The sequence below is a fragment of the Anolis carolinensis genome, chromosome 6 (genome assembly GCF_035594765.1).
Source record: "Anolis carolinensis isolate JA03-04 chromosome 6, rAnoCar3.1.pri, whole genome shotgun sequence".
Lineage (NCBI taxonomy): Eukaryota > Metazoa > Chordata > Lepidosauria > Squamata > Dactyloidae > Anolis > Anolis carolinensis.
This window is the reverse complement of record NC_085846.1, coordinates 98,635,035-98,652,858: the sequence shown is the minus strand read 5'-3', so window position 1 is coordinate 98,652,858 and position 17,824 is coordinate 98,635,035. Positions and strand designations below refer to the sequence as shown.

The 17,824-nt window shown below is 37.2% G+C and overlaps 1 protein-coding gene across 1 annotated transcript in view; it reads left to right on the top strand.

Annotated features, from left to right (window-relative positions):
• The window catches only part of pip4k2a (phosphatidylinositol-5-phosphate 4-kinase type 2 alpha), an 81,095-nt gene that overhangs the window by 11,938 nt on the left and 51,333 nt on the right, over positions 1-17,824 (top strand). The window contains exon 2 of the mRNA XM_003222159.3: positions 14,980-15,077. Within this exon, the coding sequence (XP_003222207.1) occupies positions 14,980-15,077 (98 nt within the window). The remainder of the gene's footprint in view (positions 1-14,979; positions 15,078-17,824) is intronic.

The window sequence follows — 17,824 nt, the reverse complement described above, 5'->3', positions numbered from 1 at the left end:
AGATTTATGAATGAATAAATGCAAAAGCAATGCACACTCGGAGTAGACTGACTCTGTTACTGCATACTTTTCAAATAATTGAGTAATTAATGTGCCACAAAAATTCCTAAATGTACATATAATTGGATCCAGATTGATTTATAAACAGAGCCATAGAAACAGAACCATCAAAATACATGGGACTTATTAAGCATGCGGAGATTAAGTCTCATTGATTCGTACAGGTTTACTTTTTAGTGACTAAATTTGAATCTAATATTTAGATTCTATAACTGGTTATATATAATTTGCTACATCAATTCATACATGCTAGGCAAGGAATTAATATCTATCTTTGTAGACTTAGGCAAGCAGCAAAACAGGAAGTTTATCAAGAAGTCATTGTGGTACCATACATGGCTACTATGTCACAAACAGTTCAATCGTATTCTAAAGTACAGTAGAGTCTCGCTTATCCAACCTTCGCTCATCCAACGTTCTGTATTATCCAATACAATCTGCCCTTTAGTAGTCAGTGTTTTTGTAGTCAATATTTTGAATGCATTGCAATGTTTTGGTGCTAAATTTGTAAATACAGTAATTACTACATAATGTTACCTTGTATTGAACTGCTTTTTCTGTTGATTTGTTGTAAAACATGATGATTTGGTGCTTAATTTGGAAAATCATAATGTAATTTAATGTTTAAAAGGGTTTTCCTTAATCCCTCCTTATTATCCAACATTTTTGCTTATCCAACGTTCTGCCGGCCCATTTATGTTGGATAAGCAAGACTACTGTAAGTGGGCACTGTGTTGGCTTCCAAATATTTGGACTGTACTAGGATAGCTATCTAGTAAGGAGTGGTTGGAGTTGCAATCCATCTAGAGGGCCCAATCTATTTTAAAGAAATCAGATATTTAACAAAAGTCATTATGCAGTTCTGTGTCTAAGTTTGTATCACTTGTCTACCTTGAGCTGATTTTTTTAAGTTAGTAAAACAGAAACAGCAACCTCTTTGAAAGTAAATTCATTCTTTAAAACATTAGCACTCCATTTTACAAAAGTTGCATCTTTAAAACATGTATAATTTAGCTGGTATTTGGATATGTTCCATGAGCTTTGAATAGCTAGCAGTTTTCTGATTATAACAGCTGTTTGACAAAGGCTTGTCTTGTTAGTAGTGTGGAGTGACCTGTTGCTCAAATTAAGCATGTCATGTAGGGCATGCAGCACTTGTTATTTACTTTTCCATAACTGGATCATACTTTCAACTCTGCATTATGATGACTTGGCTAGTATGTAAATCAAATCAAATATTAATGAAAGAAAGCCAAGATTTCTACTGACTTTTCAGCTGTACATGTTCATGTGCATCTTTGCAGCTGCTTCTTGGTACTCTTTTGCATATTTGGTAAGACTGCTGAAGCTACAGGCTTGAGGCCACTTAGTTCACTATCATTGTGCTGCAGTTGTTGGATTACTTTTGAAATAAGTGGTTAGGAGGCTGTATATTCCCCATGGGAGTAATACCATCTGTTCCTTTTGCTACTTGTGGCAAAAACATATACAAAATAGATAATTCCAGATTCTGTTTTTTTGCGTTTGAGCTGATGAACTAAATTGTTTAGTTACTAAATTCTTGGTTACAGTATTCTTCATAGTATGAACTCGAAGGAAAGATTGGCATATCTAAGTAAAATAAAGATGCTGACATGGGTGACTGAAATTAGAAACTGTGTGGTCTCTTTAGAGCAAAATTAGGTTGTATGGCCTTCCTGATGTTGGACTGAAACTTTCAGCTTTCTTCTCAATTGACTATGTTGACTAAAGCAGCTGGGACTGTCAGGTCACTAACATCTGAAAGGTTGCATGATTCCCCTGGTTTAGAGTTTCTAACAACACTTAAATAAACAGCATTTGTGTTTTCACGCTTGCCTGCTATGATAGAACCCCCGCTGGAACTGCTAATCTGATCTCTGGAGTATTAATAAACATCAAAGCAGGAAATGTTTACTTGATGCTCTTGAAATATTGCACGTGAAAGCTCTTGTTTTAAACACATTTGGTTAGTGCTGAAATCTTAAATGTGTTGAATCAAGAGGGCTTTAAATTGAACAAGCAGGACAGTGCTGCACGTGATATGTCCGAATGATCTCAAACCATATACTTATGGAAAACTTTCTGGGTGGATATGGTGGCAGAGGTCTTTTCACAGGGATTCTTGTTATGAACTTAGTCTATAACCACTCACTTACTAAACTTGATGACTGAACCCTTCAGAATTGTATTCATCTAGCACTCACCCTATTGTTGACTTATCCACCCAGAAAGCTTTTAGCTTTATTATGTTTTATAGTTCAGCGTCAGTTGCCTTGCACCTGAGAATAATTTCTGATCGGAACTATTTTTTTTAACAAATGTCTTAAACACTTTTAGGGTTTGATACTTCAAAATTCTGGATTTTCAAAAAAGGGCTGTATACCTTTGATCTGTGCTGCTTTCTTCAGTCACTGACAAAGGAGAAACCAATTATCAGTTGCTTCTAGAGTTAGGCCAATAGAGGAGCCATTGCTTCTCCAATCTCTTGGAAGGCTAGAAAAAATCAATTGTTTCCCCCCCCCCCCAATCATTCCCACAGGGTGCTTTCTTTGTCTCCTCTCTTTTTCCAACACTGATTCACAGGGGGGGGGGGGGACTTTAACATAGGAGAAAGGTTTTGAATGGACAAATGTGCCAGCCCTGCAAATCTCAAGAATACTAAGAAGTGGAAGATGGTTGAAGCTCATATGTTAACAAGTGCCAGTGGTAGCACTACAAAAGTAAGGCTCATCTCAAAGTAAATCTCAAAATAGCAAGTCTGCTCCCAAGAGCTTTCATCAAGAGCTTGACAAAGTTATAGAGTTAGGAATTCTGGGAGGTGTAGTCCCTTAAAGTAACTTTGCCAAGCGTTGTCTTTAACACAGGCCTTCACAAGTCCTTTTGATTGACAAGGAAGGGAGGTTTCAGTTCCATAAGATTTGCTTAAGAGCAGTGGTGTTTTCTTGTTGGAGTGACAAATATCTTTGTTCTACTGTCCACATGCCCACAAGCATATTTATATGTTTCCACACTGTCTACAAAGTTATTTAAGTTCTATGTGTTTTCAGTTAGAGAATTGTATTGGAGCCAGTAAAGAATAAATTATTTTATTAGAATATTTTTAAAGAAGAAATTAGATTTGCCCTGTTATATTTGAATGCCAGATTAGTTGGAAGTGATAAATACACATGTAGTTTATGAAGTAACTAAATGAGACTTCATTTTTTGCATGTCAATTTAGCATGTGGTATATTTCATGGGCGTTAAATAAATTTATCTCATTTGTGACCTCACAAATGTTTCAACCTACACTGTAAGATCTGATGAAGTTTCTCGTGAAATGAGAAGTTGAGTAGCTTCCCACTGCCCCTCCTGGCATTGTAGTATTTAAAATTGTTTCACAACCTATTTGAACAGCCTGAATGAAAACAGATGCTCTAGGTAGCATTTAAGAATAGTGGCTTTAAGTGCCAAAGTTAAACATTCACTCTTTATTGCACAGTATTTTATTATTTTCTGTATTGAGATTATTCAGTATAAGACACGTTTGTACTCTAAATAGTTCACTTTCACAGAAAAGTATATTGCATTTTTTCCAGTGTCCCATTTCTTAGTTATTCTTGGCAATAAGCAGTTACACTTCAACTGAACTCATGCAGTGCAGAATAAACTGTCTTCTGTGCTTAGCAAGGGAAACATTGGTAGAATTCTACTGTGTACAGCTGTATGTGTCATTATCAGTGCCCCAGGCTTTCAGATCTAGGACTCAACTTTAACCCTAGATATTGAATTGACTAAAACCTAGAAGAGCAGAGGAATAGATGTTTCATATTGGATTTATTCCCCTGGACAGCATTGCACAGAGCATTTTGTACTGAACTAGTTCCACCAGACAACTTACAGGAACTTGTATTGACTCTTTTGGATTCAGTGTTTGAATATGTCTATTGTGACATAAAGAAAACAAAACACAATAGACTTATTTAAATAAAAAGTGAGCATATATTGGGTAAATATTGACAACCAGCTTCCCATTTAAGAAAAATTTCTACCTTGCAGTTGGATAGACTCTGTTACTTCAAACATGACATACTTTTTATGTATGGTGATGAAGGGTGGGGAGACAGCTAGGTGTGTTATACAATTCATATCCAAATTGCAATGTGCAAACACTTTGAGTATTCTCCTCATTGTTGTTCTTTTTGCAAAATACACTTGTAAAAGAAAGATGTCATTTTTAAAGCATATAATTATTTGGAAAGCTATGTAAGCATGACCACTGTAAAAGGTAAGTTAACCTTTAAAATCACAGAACTCATCAAAGAATTGTCTGCTTCATAAAAAGAAAATTAGTGACAAAATTATTGGAAAGCCTGAACAGAAATTAAACAAACATTATTGCTTCTAATAGCTAGACAAGTTTTTAACTAGACCCGTGGCATTAGAAACTACCATGTGGGCTGAAACACTGTCACTCTTAAGTATATTGCTTTATTCCTGACCATTTTTCCAAAGTGTGCTCATTTCCTTTAGTTTGCTGGCTGACTTTATTCACCTGTAGAAGTAAATTGTGTGAAATAAATCTTATTTTAACTTTGGTAGGAAAGTTGCACTTGAACATTGTGTGGTTACCAGAACTGAAGTAAAAAGTGCTGATGGCTGGATTGCAGTTATGATAATTTTGGGCTTGGTGAAAATGAAAAATGTCTCCTTCATTCAGGTCAGATAACTTAATATAAAACATTCAACTTTATTTCAGCCTACACAGAGAGAACTTCCTGAATGTTAACTGGCAAGTTTGAAAATGTCTGCTTAGCTCTGTCTTAATCCTGTTATGATTTAAAATCTTCTTGCAGGATTACTGCACAGGATTCTGTTCTCTCTTCCTTTCAAATGCCGAGTCAACTCTACTTCATTTTGGCATTGCATGCACATTGCCATAAAAACATAGGAAGCTGGCTTTTGCGAAGTCAGTTTGTCCATTTAGCTTGATATTGTCTACTGCACTCGAAATGGGGAACCATTTGGGGAGTGACTCATGAATGACATTCCAACAGTGGGCAAGAGTGAGGACATGGGGGCAGCACAGAGTCAATCAGGCTCAGTCTCTGATCCTCTAGATTTTGGGACTTCAGTTTTCAGAGTTCCTGCCCATTGACTGTATTGGCTGGGACTTGTGAAGTCCAAGGCATGTGGAAGAGCACAGTTTGATAATAGTTTGTCCAGGTGTACATCTGTTTCTAGCATGCCAATTGAAGTCTGGTTAACTGATTGTGGTTATTAATCTCTGGACTTTAACTATATATAATAATCATTACAGTTAGGTTTATATTGCTTGTTAGTATGCAAAGGAGTGATCATGTTCCCCTGTGAATGCTCATATTGTTTAATTATCTTTGGTAGTGATCTAGAGATGCAGCATTACTTTGTTTTGTATTTCTTTTTAAAGTTTGTGAATTTAATTTAATTTTTCCTCTGGGAAAAATATTATATTTGTTCTTTCAATGATAGTTGACTAGACTATGTCTGAATATAACCAATCCAGTGAAACCAAGGCCAAGTCTTGGCTCCATCATATAAGGAAAAAACTTGCTATTAAAACCTTCTGAGTTAAACTCACTAGGATGCTGTTCAACGCAGATACCAAAGCAGATAGATTTAGAAGACAATGTTTGTTTGAGTAGTCAAAATCTGACGTTAATGTTAAGGTAGATTTTTTTAAGCTATTCTATTAGTGGCGGAATTGGATGTTGGATGCTGTATTTAAAAGAACATTGTAAAATGTATCTAAATATTTATGGGATATACTGTCTTTTATTTATTTTCATTATATTTTGCGTATAAAGTCTTTCACTCTACTCAGTAAAAGAATTAGTGGTCATCTTTTGTTGGAGAAGTTTTCTAGGTTCAGTGTAAGTTTGATATTGGCCTGTGCTCTAGGGACAATATTATGTAACAGAGGGTAAGAACCTTGATCTTAAATAGTGCTTGTGAAAAAGCCTTAAGGATGGAACCTCTCCATTTTTCTTTTGTGTGGATGTATGAATTAATAATGAAGTGGTATCATAAGTTATCCCCAAAGGATTGTTTTGCAGGTTCTACTGCATTTGCCTAAGAAAATGAATAACCTAGAACTATCTTGAGTTCTCCAAATGAACATTCTACCAGTTATTTGTATGCTCCTAATTGGATCTATCAGTACAATATTATTTTGAGTAATTTGCCTTGATATACTGCATTTCACAGTAAAACATGAATTCTGAACTTAAAAGGAAATGGGGTTGTAGCTCATAATGAAATATTAATTGCTTCTACTAATGTGCATGCTCTGTTCTTTTTCTTCATGCATGCCCTCTTTTTCCTCCTCATGCTTGAGTTACTAAAAGTTAAGGTACATTGATATCTAGTTTCCTAAAGAAAAAAGAGCTACAGGCTGTGCAACCCTCAGTTCCATGATACTGATCATCTTCAGTGTAACCTGCCAAGTCTTTAAGGTGCTCACTTGAATTTTGAATGTTTGAATTTACATATTAATGAGAGTCAAATCTAGAAAGCAATCAAGTAGATTGACATCCAGTTTTCTAAAACTTTCAATGCTGGTAGCTGGCATTGTAAAACATGATATTGCTTAGAACAGGGGTCCCCAAACTAAGGCCCGGGGGCCGGATGCGGCCCTCCAAGGTCATTTATCTGGCCCCCGCCCTCATTTATAATATAATATTTTTATATCAGCTTTAATAATATAATATATTGTATATAAATATGATATTGATAATAATATTATCATTTTATACAATATAATACTAATAATAATACCATATAATAATATTATTTATATGTTATATATTACATATAATATTACAGTATAGTGGTATAGTTCAATATAGTAATATATAATGCTAATATTGTGCTATGCTAATAATATAATATATTGTATGTACATACAGCTGTTCTGAGTTCCCTTCGGGGTGAGAAGGGTGGGATATAAATGTAGTAAATAAATGTAGTAAATGAATAAATAAATAAATAAATAATTTTGGACTTAAAGTCTGAATTGACTTGAAGACACACAACAACAACAACAACAATCCTAATTAACCTGACTATCTCATTGGCCAGAAGCAGGCCCACACTTCCTATTGAAATCCTGATAGGTTTATGTTGGTTAAAATTATTTTCATTTTTAAATATTGTATTGGTCTTTCATTGTTATTGTTGTTGTTTTGCACTACTAATAAGATATGTGCAGTGTGCATAGGAATTTGTTCGGTTTTTTTTCTTTTTCAAATGATAATTCGGCCCCTCAACAGTCTGAAGGATTGTGGACCGGCCGTCTGCTTTAAAAGTTTGAGGACCCCTGGCTTAGAACTATTGGACGTATTACTCCAGCTTTGTCGGCAAAGCCTAGAAGGCTACACAATTCAAGTTTATTTTATATTGTGAATTCTTAGACAACTCCCTGCTGTGCACCAAAGTAATAATCTCTAACAACAAGCTGAAAAGTAGTATTTGGTTCTTGCCACAGGGTATATACATGGATATCTGCAGTGACAGACAACCAGATTTTGAGAAGCGTCTAGAGCTAAAACAACTTTTGTGAAAAGCTCCTTGTCTCAAAGGGAATTTGTCTTGATATGCAAGTCTTGAGGAGAAGGGCAAACACATGCCAGCTTAGTTCTTTTGAAAATTTTATGGAGTCTGTCTATTAGGGCTGTGGAGTTGGATTTGTGGAGCCAGAATCAGAAGTAATTTTGGGTGGATTAGGAGTTGAACCTAATAGAAATTCACTGGTTGTGATTATGGCTTCCAGATAATAATTTATAATAGTAAATGCCTATTTATTGCATATTTCCTTTCATTGGAATTCCAGAAAGTTTTCTTGTTTGGAAATTTTAATCAAATACAGTAAATATTTTATATTCTGCCAGCCTCAGTAGCCAGATGATTCACATGTTGATAATGGAATGCCTTAGACTACCATTTTACTACAGTCAAATTTGTAATTACTAATTTATAAAGTAGTTGGAGGGCATTAAAATGGAGGAAATAGAATTGGAGTTAAAATGGTTCACGGCCACACTTCCTATACTTTAGCTAGCTACAAGTCTGGTTTTGCCTTTCTCATCTTTTTAGTATTTTCAATCTCCTTTTGTGACAAACTTTCTCACTAACTGGGTTTTATGCTGTCACTACCACCAAAGCTTTTCATGCTTTGCTACTCCAAGAATCTGCATAGTGGGCAAAGAAGTGGGGATTGCATGCCAGTCTGAACCAAAAGTCTTTCTCATAATCCTTTTCAGTTTCTTGTAGCTATTCAGAGGCTGACTTAGAAGAAAGCTCCTGTAAAACTAACCTAAACTAAGAGGTTAGGTGTCTACTAATTAATGTGAACATACCCTAGAATCCTGTTGTGAAAACGTATTCATTGAATTTGGATAGAGAAAGTTTATGGAAACAGCATATGGAAGCCTTTAAATTAATCATATGTGCTGTAGTTCTTCTCCATTATCTATATATATATATAAGGAGAATGGCATCAATCCACCGGGCAAAACAACAAAACTAAAGGCCCCCCAACCTAGAAAATTGACAACACAACCCTTCATCCACGTCTCTACATTCTTACAAACAAACTACACATCCCTAACCTCCATGGGACCAAAAAAACCCCAAAAACCAGAATGCTTCATCTGCGCATGCCCAAGAGGCCAGCTCGCGTGCACACACAACAATCCACACCCCTCCCTCCAACGGCCGCTCCTGCACGCACTCCTTTGCCTCCCTCACACACCTTCACCATCCTCCCCACCATCCCACAGCCTAATACTTCTTAGGAGGAGCAAAGTGGGTTCAAAATGCCGCCCCTCAGGGGTCTACCCAATGAAAAAACTACTCAAACCCCACGGAAAATCCCCTTTAAACTCCCCCCCTCCCTGCCACCGGACTCACCAAACAAGTTACTTCCCATTTCCTTTCCTTCCCTCACAACTGCAAGGCCTGGCTGCTCAACAAAGGATCCTTCCCCCCTCAGACAGGGAAGCAGCCAGCCTTTGAAGCTCCAAGGCCATTCCGTGCTCATCACTCTCTCATCTCAAGACAGTTAATAAAGATCAACACTCTGAAAACACAGCTATTCCATCCAGGAAACAATCAGGCCCAGCTAACACCTCCCACCAAAGGATCCCCCCCTCAGACAGGGAAACACCCAGGCTTTGAACCTACAAGGCCATTCCGTGCTCATCACTCTCTCATCTCAGGACAGTAAATAAAGATCAACACTCTGAAAACACAGCTATTCCACCCAGGAAACAATCAGGACCAACTAACACCTCCCACCAAAGGATTCCCCCCCCCAGACACAGAACCACCCAGGCTTTGAATGTCCAAGGCCATTCCGTGCTCATCACTCTCTCATCTCAGGACAGTACATAAAGAATATCACGCTGAAAACACACGCATTCCGTCCAGGAAACAATCCGGACCACCTAACACCTCCCAACAAAGCATTCCCGCCCCCTCAAAGAGGGAAGCACCCAGGCTTTGAAGGTGCAAGGCCATTCCATGCTCATCACTCTCTCATCTCAGAACAGTAAATAAAGAGCAACACTCTAAAAACACAGGAATTCCATCCAGGAAACAATCAGGACCACCTAACACCTCCCAACAAAGTATTCCCATCACCAAACTCTGACAAATCCTCTGTTTTCTGAGGACCACAGACAGTACAAGCACATAAAATATCGCAAACAACACCACTCTGAGCTGCTGAACTTCTGGACTGAAAAGCCACAGTTTGAATTGGGGGAGCGGAGAGAGCACCCACTGTTAGCCCCAGCTTCTGCCAACCCACAAGTTCGAAAACATGCAAAGGGAATACATGAATAGGTACTGCTCCGGCGGGACGGTAACGGCGCTCCATGCAGTCATGCCAATGGCCACATGACCTTGGAGGAGTCTACGGACGCCAGCTCCTCGGCTTACAAATGCAGATGAGCACCAACCCCCAGACTCAGACACGACTGGACTTAATGTCAGGGAAAAACTTTTACCCTTTACCTTAACTACCACCAATTCCTCAATACTTTATTTCCCATACCACCATACTTCGCCACAGCAACGAGTGGCCGGGCACAGCTAGTTACCTTATAAATTGCCATTATCCATTCTAAATTCAATAGCACAGATTTCAGGAACAATGTAGTCCTAAATCTTGTGAACCATGTAGGCAGATCAGAATCATGCTTACTCATGATGGGAATTCCCTAAGGCATATGCCTTTTTAAAATTATTTCCAAAATGGGGGCCACTTCTTTACTTACTGAAAAGATATACAATATTAGAAACAGCAATAACATCATATATATATTGCAAAAGTTTCCAAATTTAACATCCTGTAGCCAGTATAAAGAATTCCCATTTTTTCTTTTAAAAAAATACTAATATTGTACACACATATGTTGGAAGTCCATTTTAGCAGTGGCCTACAAATATTTTTTTAAAACATTTTCTTGCATTTGAAGTAGTTTGAGCATGTAAGTGGAAGTAACATGAAGCTCCAGTTCATTTAAAAACAATGTCTAAAACCATGTGATTATAGGGATGATACACAGTATAACCTTCCTTAGAATGGTCTAGGATGTTTTGAGGCCTGAGAAACAATAGCAAGGTGCAGGTCACTCTGAATAGTATTCAAAGTCAGCCATGTTATGTTACCTCCTGAGTCAAAATACAATATTAAGTGAAATAATTAACTTTTTTCCTTATCACCCTAAATGTGCCTTGTCTTGCCTGATTTGCGAGGCTCAAATGCTCTGTTTTCTCTGTTTTCAGAAACATGGCTCTTGTTCTCTTTTGGTGGAAGTGGAGATTCCACTCTACTATGGACTTACTTCCTTATACTGTGGGAGTGGGTTGCTAAAACTGCAATGCTTAAAAGGTTGTAGGAAACTATGCATTATGTGTGTGTGTGTGTGCCTTCAAGTTGCCTGTTGATATGTGGTGACTCAGCGAACTTTACAGGGCTTTCTGGGACAAAGAATACTCAGAGGTGAGGTGGTTTTGCCAAATGCTTTCTCTGAAATATAGCCTATACCACCAGTTATTTGTTGGTGATCTCACATTCAGATACTAATCAGGTCTGATCCTGCTTACTTTCCAAGATCAGTTGGCCTTTATGGTGTTTGGGCAATGTGTATAATGCTGTATCATTCCCCCCCCCCCCCTGACTAATTAGTTCTGACTAATTATGCAGACTGATTAATGAGCTGTTTTCTTTCAGTTTGTTCATGTTTGTTTTCTCCCTCTGCTGAAAATTTAAATATTTGAAGTATTAAAAAGAAGCACTGTTTTATTGAAGACAATAAAGACATTTTGGAGAAATGGTATGTGCTTTTCTTGGTTTACTGTTTGAAAAAATATGTAATATGTGAAAACAATCAAGAAGTGACATTTCTTATTTGTCACAAGGCCAGGCAAAATCCTGTCTTCTAAAAAGGATACTTTTAACAAGATGATAGAATCACAACTAGATCTTCTCTGTAAGAATTACTTATGATTCTTGAGAGAGAAATGAGGAAGTCCCATCCCAAGTGTATACATTATTCACTCACATAAAGGAGGGAGGCAATAAGTGGTGTTGTCCTGTATACTGGCTTGAGCATATGTCTGTAAATGACTCATTTTTAAAAAGGAAATAAGTCTTTCTGTCATATAATTGACTAGGCTTGTATTTAGCTCAAATGTACCAGGATGGGGGTAGGGAAATAGCAACCTGTGGGAGGCAAGTAACCTGTGATTCCCACTCCATCTGTCACCTACTTTGTACTCCTTCCTGCCCAGTAGTTTCTCTTTTTTTTAAAGTGTCCAGTGGCAATAAAACAGAAGCTCTTTAAAGCACACACACAAATGGTATGTATATAAGAGTCAGAGCTGGTGAAAAGCTAGCCTGCTTCTCCCCATATAGGATATCCTACTCTCACCCCCAATGCAGTTACTTTCAAGCTGAAGTGTTCCAGGGTGTGGAATATTTTGGGGAAAGGTTTACAAATTGCGATGTAAATGTTACTCCTCTTTGGGGTCCTGTAACCTTAACATTCCCTATGGGACTGTTAGGGTCTATCAGTGAAAGGTACTTTCTTTGCTTGTTGTTTACTTCAGCTTATTAAATCACTGGGTTGTAATTCTAGGAAAAGCCACTTGCATCCTCAGGAAACATGTTCAGGGTTATCTATGTCGGTCGCACAGCAAAATCCACCGAAATCCACAAAAGAAGTATGCCTTGTATTGTCTACATTTTGGTTGGTCAATAATCATGCAGAATTTCAAAGTTCTACTGGCTTCTTCGTCAGGTAAAAAAAAAATCAAAGAGGATGTTAGAGTTGCAAACCTACATTTTGTATCAGATGCTGTTTCCGTTGGTTTGGAGGGATCTCAGTGCAGGCAGAGGCCAGTCTCCTTCGTGTCCACGTGTGGACTGAGAAAAAGGAAAGTAAATTTTAAACTTCATTAGCAACAGTAAACTTCTCTTGGGATCTAGGGGCTTTTGTGAAGCCACATATCCCTTTCTTAGATAGAAGCCTAAATAAGAAAGACTGGGACTTAACTAAGAGGTTTCTGGCTCCAACAAGGGTAAAACTTGTTTTCAATTGAATTATATTGGGCACGTTCTACTCATATAGCATCTAATTGTTTTCTTAGATGTAACAGTACAGAAACATCTCAAGAAATTCAATGTTTGCTGTCTAAGAAAGGGGGCACTTGTACTTATTTATTATCCTGTCATATCTGTACTATAATCTTGGAACAGAAAAACTGGATTGTCAAGAAAGTTAGTTTAAGGAATGGGAAGGCACATTGCAGTGGCATCAGAACAACTGGTACTAGAATTAGCAATTCAAAGTTAAAGAATTCAATAAAACTATCAGTATATTAGCCACAGATAATGCTCTGTATCCTGTAGGAAGACTAGTCATGGTCCAAAAGAGGCATCTTCATATTAAATACCAAAATCAAAGGAAACAGTCGAATTTCTCATAAGAAGGAACCATACTAGATTAGACCAAGGACTAAGTAGGCAATTTTTTTTATTTCTACAGTGACCAACTGTTCACCTACTAGAAATCGTATCAGCAGGATGTGAATGCAACTGTACTTGGTTTGCTCGCCTCCCACTTTACATTTGTCAGATTTCATTTGTTCATAGTAAGAGTTTGATTTCTTAAATAAATCCTAGTCAGTTTAATTACACAGGTATGTTTATGTATGTATGTCAGCAAGTATTATCCTTGCCAACAGCTTAACTCGTACCATGATTAATGTGTTGGTCTTTTAGATGGTTTGTATTGCATCTGAGACATTCTCAATGACTCTTATTTCATACCAGAATTTCTGCTCTGATGTTTGGCCAAAACTGCTTTATAGTCATCTGATGCCATCCAGATATGTTGGACAGCATTAGCTTAGAAAAGGCTGTCTCGCACTGAATGGGTTCCTTGGAAGTAGTTCTGTTATATTCTCTTAATACCTGGTATTGCATTTCCAGAGATTGAATATGCTTGACATCAACTTAATGGTTTGTCACTGAACAAACCCTCATAATATAATTCATATCATTCAAGTTTTACTGACCTTTTTATTGTCTTGTTCAAAACTGTTTTCGTGTAGAAACGCTTGTCTAATTTATTATCATATCCCTGTTTTATTGGATCACCAGATTAGACAAAGGTTCCTTTCTCTGTAGTGACACAAAAAGACACAATTGCAGCTGGCTCCTCCTAGTCTTCAAAGCCAGGCACCAAAAATTGTGAAACAACGGACTCTTTTCCAATTTCTGACCATCTTGGGTACTAATTTTTTTATTGGGGATTGAGAACAAAGGCTACTCAAAACTTGCCTTGTTGTGCCTGTCTCCATTGTGTTCAGTTCCAAGCCCTCTATCTATAGTTAGTCAAGCTTCTCTAGTCTCATAAATTTGTAGAAAAACGTGGATTTTGCATATGTTATAAATGTCACTTTAGCAGTTAGAAAAATGAAAGGAAAGTGTGTTGGATACATATGGATGGAAGGAAAAAAGTTGATCCAAATAGGATTTAAATTGGATTTAAATTTATTTGCCCAAACGACATGGTGCAAGGTATTGAAGATATGAGAGAGTTCTGGCTGAAATTCATTACCTACAGGACGTGTTCACAATTACTGATAAGACTGCTCAAGAGTTAAGATTTTTACTTGTTTAGTGAGTGTGATTAGAAAATAATTTGTAATACATATTTGCTAAAAACTGAATTAAGAAGATAATACCGCTTGAAAATCTTTTAAATTTGAACTGTATTTTCAGTGTAGACAGAACATAATCTTTCTTTATTGATTGTATATCAGTTATTACTTGTGTTTTAGATTATGCTTCTAAATATACCCAAGACATTGTAAAATAGTAGTCAGATATTTAACAAAGATTCTGGAAAACTAGGGTTTAAATCTCTGATCAGAAACTAAACAGTTGACCTTGGGCAAGTTACCAACTAGCCTAAGAGGAAGGCAATGGAAAGCTTTCTCTAAATAAGCCTTTTCGGGAAAATGCTATAGTAGACTTGATGTAAGTCTGAGTTGACTTAAAGGCATACTACAGCAGCAGCAACAACCACAATGCATTACCCATTTCTCATTTTACTTCTCTAATAAATGTAGAAAAAAGTGGTATGTATAATGATCTAAGAGATAGGAAACACTTGGCCTTTCCAATTTCTTGAAAGGCAGCTCTCATAGCCTTTTCCTATTAACCATGCTGAGGGCATTCATTGTAGGCTGGGTGTCCCAACAAAATCTGGAGATTGCTCAACTAACAGATATAGCTGTTGGCCTATAATGATATTTTTCCATGTTTCATATTTCTCTTAATTTTTGTTTCCTTCCTCTCTGTAGATCAATGAACTGAGCCATGTTCAAATCCCTGTTATGTTGATGCCAGATGACTTCAAAGCATATTCAAAGATAAAAGTGGACAATCACCTCTTCAACAAGTAAGCAGATAACCTTGTCTGTAGAATACATTGTAAATTCATGGATAGTCTTTTTTAACTTGGGTATCAATTTTTAAATTAAAATTTCATAAAAATATCTGCATTTCAAATGAAATACTTCATCACAAAGCAGATGATAGTGGTGTCCTTCTCATTAATTTAAAACCAGCTAAAAGCAAACCATTATAGAATTACTCTCCCCCATACCCTGCTCTCTTGTCATAAAAGATTGTGCTACATGAGTTTTTGTTCTGGCTTACCTAGCCTGCACTCTCACTAGAAGAAGCCAATATGGCTAATTTAAAACTGTTATATTTTTGACCATATCATGAGAATATCGCTAGATATATCACTCAAAAAGACAATTGGTAGAGTACAAGGCAGTAGGAAAAGAGGAAGACAACCTTATAGATGGATAGATTCAATCAAGGAAGTCCTGAGAAGGGCTGTGGAGATCTCTTATTAATAGTGTCACCATAGGTTGAAGTCAACTGAACACAACCAAAACTGCTAAATGCATGTGTGAATGTCACCATCAGAAGTCTGGAGCTTAGTGATGGAGGTAGCATGATGTACTGGCTTGAGTGTTGGGCTGCAACTCTAGATAAAAGAATTTCAATCCCCACTCAGGCATGAAACCTGCTAGGTGACCTTAAGTGAGTCACATTCTTACTTGCAGAAAACCTCTTGCGAGCTTCATCTTGAGGTCACCATAAGTCAGAAACTATTTCAGGGTAAACAACAACAAACTGGTTCCAACTGTAGGTTTTTCTAATACTGTACCTTGTTGATGGGAAGCTTCCCACCAGTGTGGAAATCCTCTATTGGACAGATGGCAAGCTATTTAACCTCAGCAGACTGAAAGCCAAAACCAAGGTCACAACAACATCTGTTATAGAACTCCAATATGCTGATGAGAATGTGGTCTGTGCTCATTCAGAAGAAGACCTACATGCCACTCTAAATGCCTTTGCAGAAGCATACGAAAAGCTTGGCCTCTCACTGAACATTGAGAAAACCAAAGTGCTCTTTCAACAGGTACCAACCAATCCCTCTGCAATGCCAGAAATACAGCTTAATGGTGTAATGTTAGAAAATGTTGACAATTTCTGTTACTTTGGCAACCATCTCTCAACAAAAATCAACATCAATACTGAAATACAACACCGTCTGAACTCTGCAAGTGCAGCATTTTTCCAAATGAAGCAGAGAGTGTTTGAGGATCAGGACATTCGTAGGGAAACCAAGATGCTTGTTTATAAAGCTTTTATTATCCCAACCCTGTTATGTGCCTGCGAAACATGGACTGTCTACAGTCATCACACTCAACTCCTGAAAGGATTCCATCAGTGTTGCCTCTGAGAAATCTTGCAAATCTCTTGGGAAGACAGGCGGACAAATGTCAGCATACCAGAAGAAACAAAGTCACTGGCACTGAAGTGATGATCCTCTGCCACCAACTCTGTTGGACTGGTCAGGTTGTCCAAATGCCCAATCACCATCTCCCAAAGTAGTTACTCTTCTACCAACTGAAGAACGTAAGACGGAAAGTTGGTGGACAGGAAAAGAGATTTAAAGATGGACTTAAAGACAACCTTAAAACTGTGGCATAGACACTGAGAACTGGGAATCTCTGGCTCTTGAGCTCACTAACTGGAGATCAATTAATGCAGCTATTAACAGTGCTATGCAATTTATGCTTAATAGACCAAATTATTGAGAGGGTACTACTGAGTGCTAATGGGTTCCTGTGAAACAAGGGATTTCCATTGCTAGCATTTGTTATTAAAGGTGTGTATAAATATATTTTAAATGAAGAAGGGCAGCAAATACAGTAGAGTCTCATTTATCCAAGCTTGGGCCGGCAGAAGCTTGGATAAGCGAATATCTTGGATAATAAGGAGGGATTAAGGAAAAGCCTATTAAACATCAAATTAGGTTATGATTTTACAAATTAAGTACCAAAACATATTATACAACAAATTTGACAGAAAAAATAGTTCAGTACGCAGTAATGTTATGTTGTAATTATTATATTTACGAATTTAGCACCAAAATATCATGATATATTGAAAACATTGACTACAAAAATGGCTTGGATAATCCAGAGGCTTGGATAAGCGAGGCTTGGATAAGTGAGATTCTACTGTAAGTCTATTTGATGTTTTAGAAGTCAGTCACTATGGATTGTTTCTGGAAACAAATGAGGAACTGGAGCACTACAGTAATGCACTCTTGATAATACATCACAGTCAGGAGATAGGCTGAATCTTCTATCAGGAACAATCCCACATAGTGTGCATTGCACTAGGCTGTCTTTTGAATAGCAAAGACATGAATAATTTATTCTTAAATCAGACTCCTGTTAATTAGGCTGGGAGCTTTTGACCAGATGGAAGTGATTAGAGAATAGTGCTCTACTCTAAAGTTTCAGGCTCACCAAAGGAACCAGGTTCTGCCACAGAGTTTACAAATGTAATAATGTCCCATAGCAAAAGGTAATAGAATTAGCAAGAAGAAAGTTATTCTATTAGTGTGGTAAGTTTTCTAGTTGCTGTTTAGATTTACCTTTTAATATTCATTTTCAGAGACATTTTGATAGGATTTTTTCAAGTTTTTTTTCCATTTCTAACCATTGTAATACTATCTTCAAAGTCATCAAAAAGTAATGAGCAATGGAACAAGTTTCTTTTTAAAGCACTGTAATTGCTGGTGTCAACAGTTTAAGTAGTTGAAGCACTACTGTG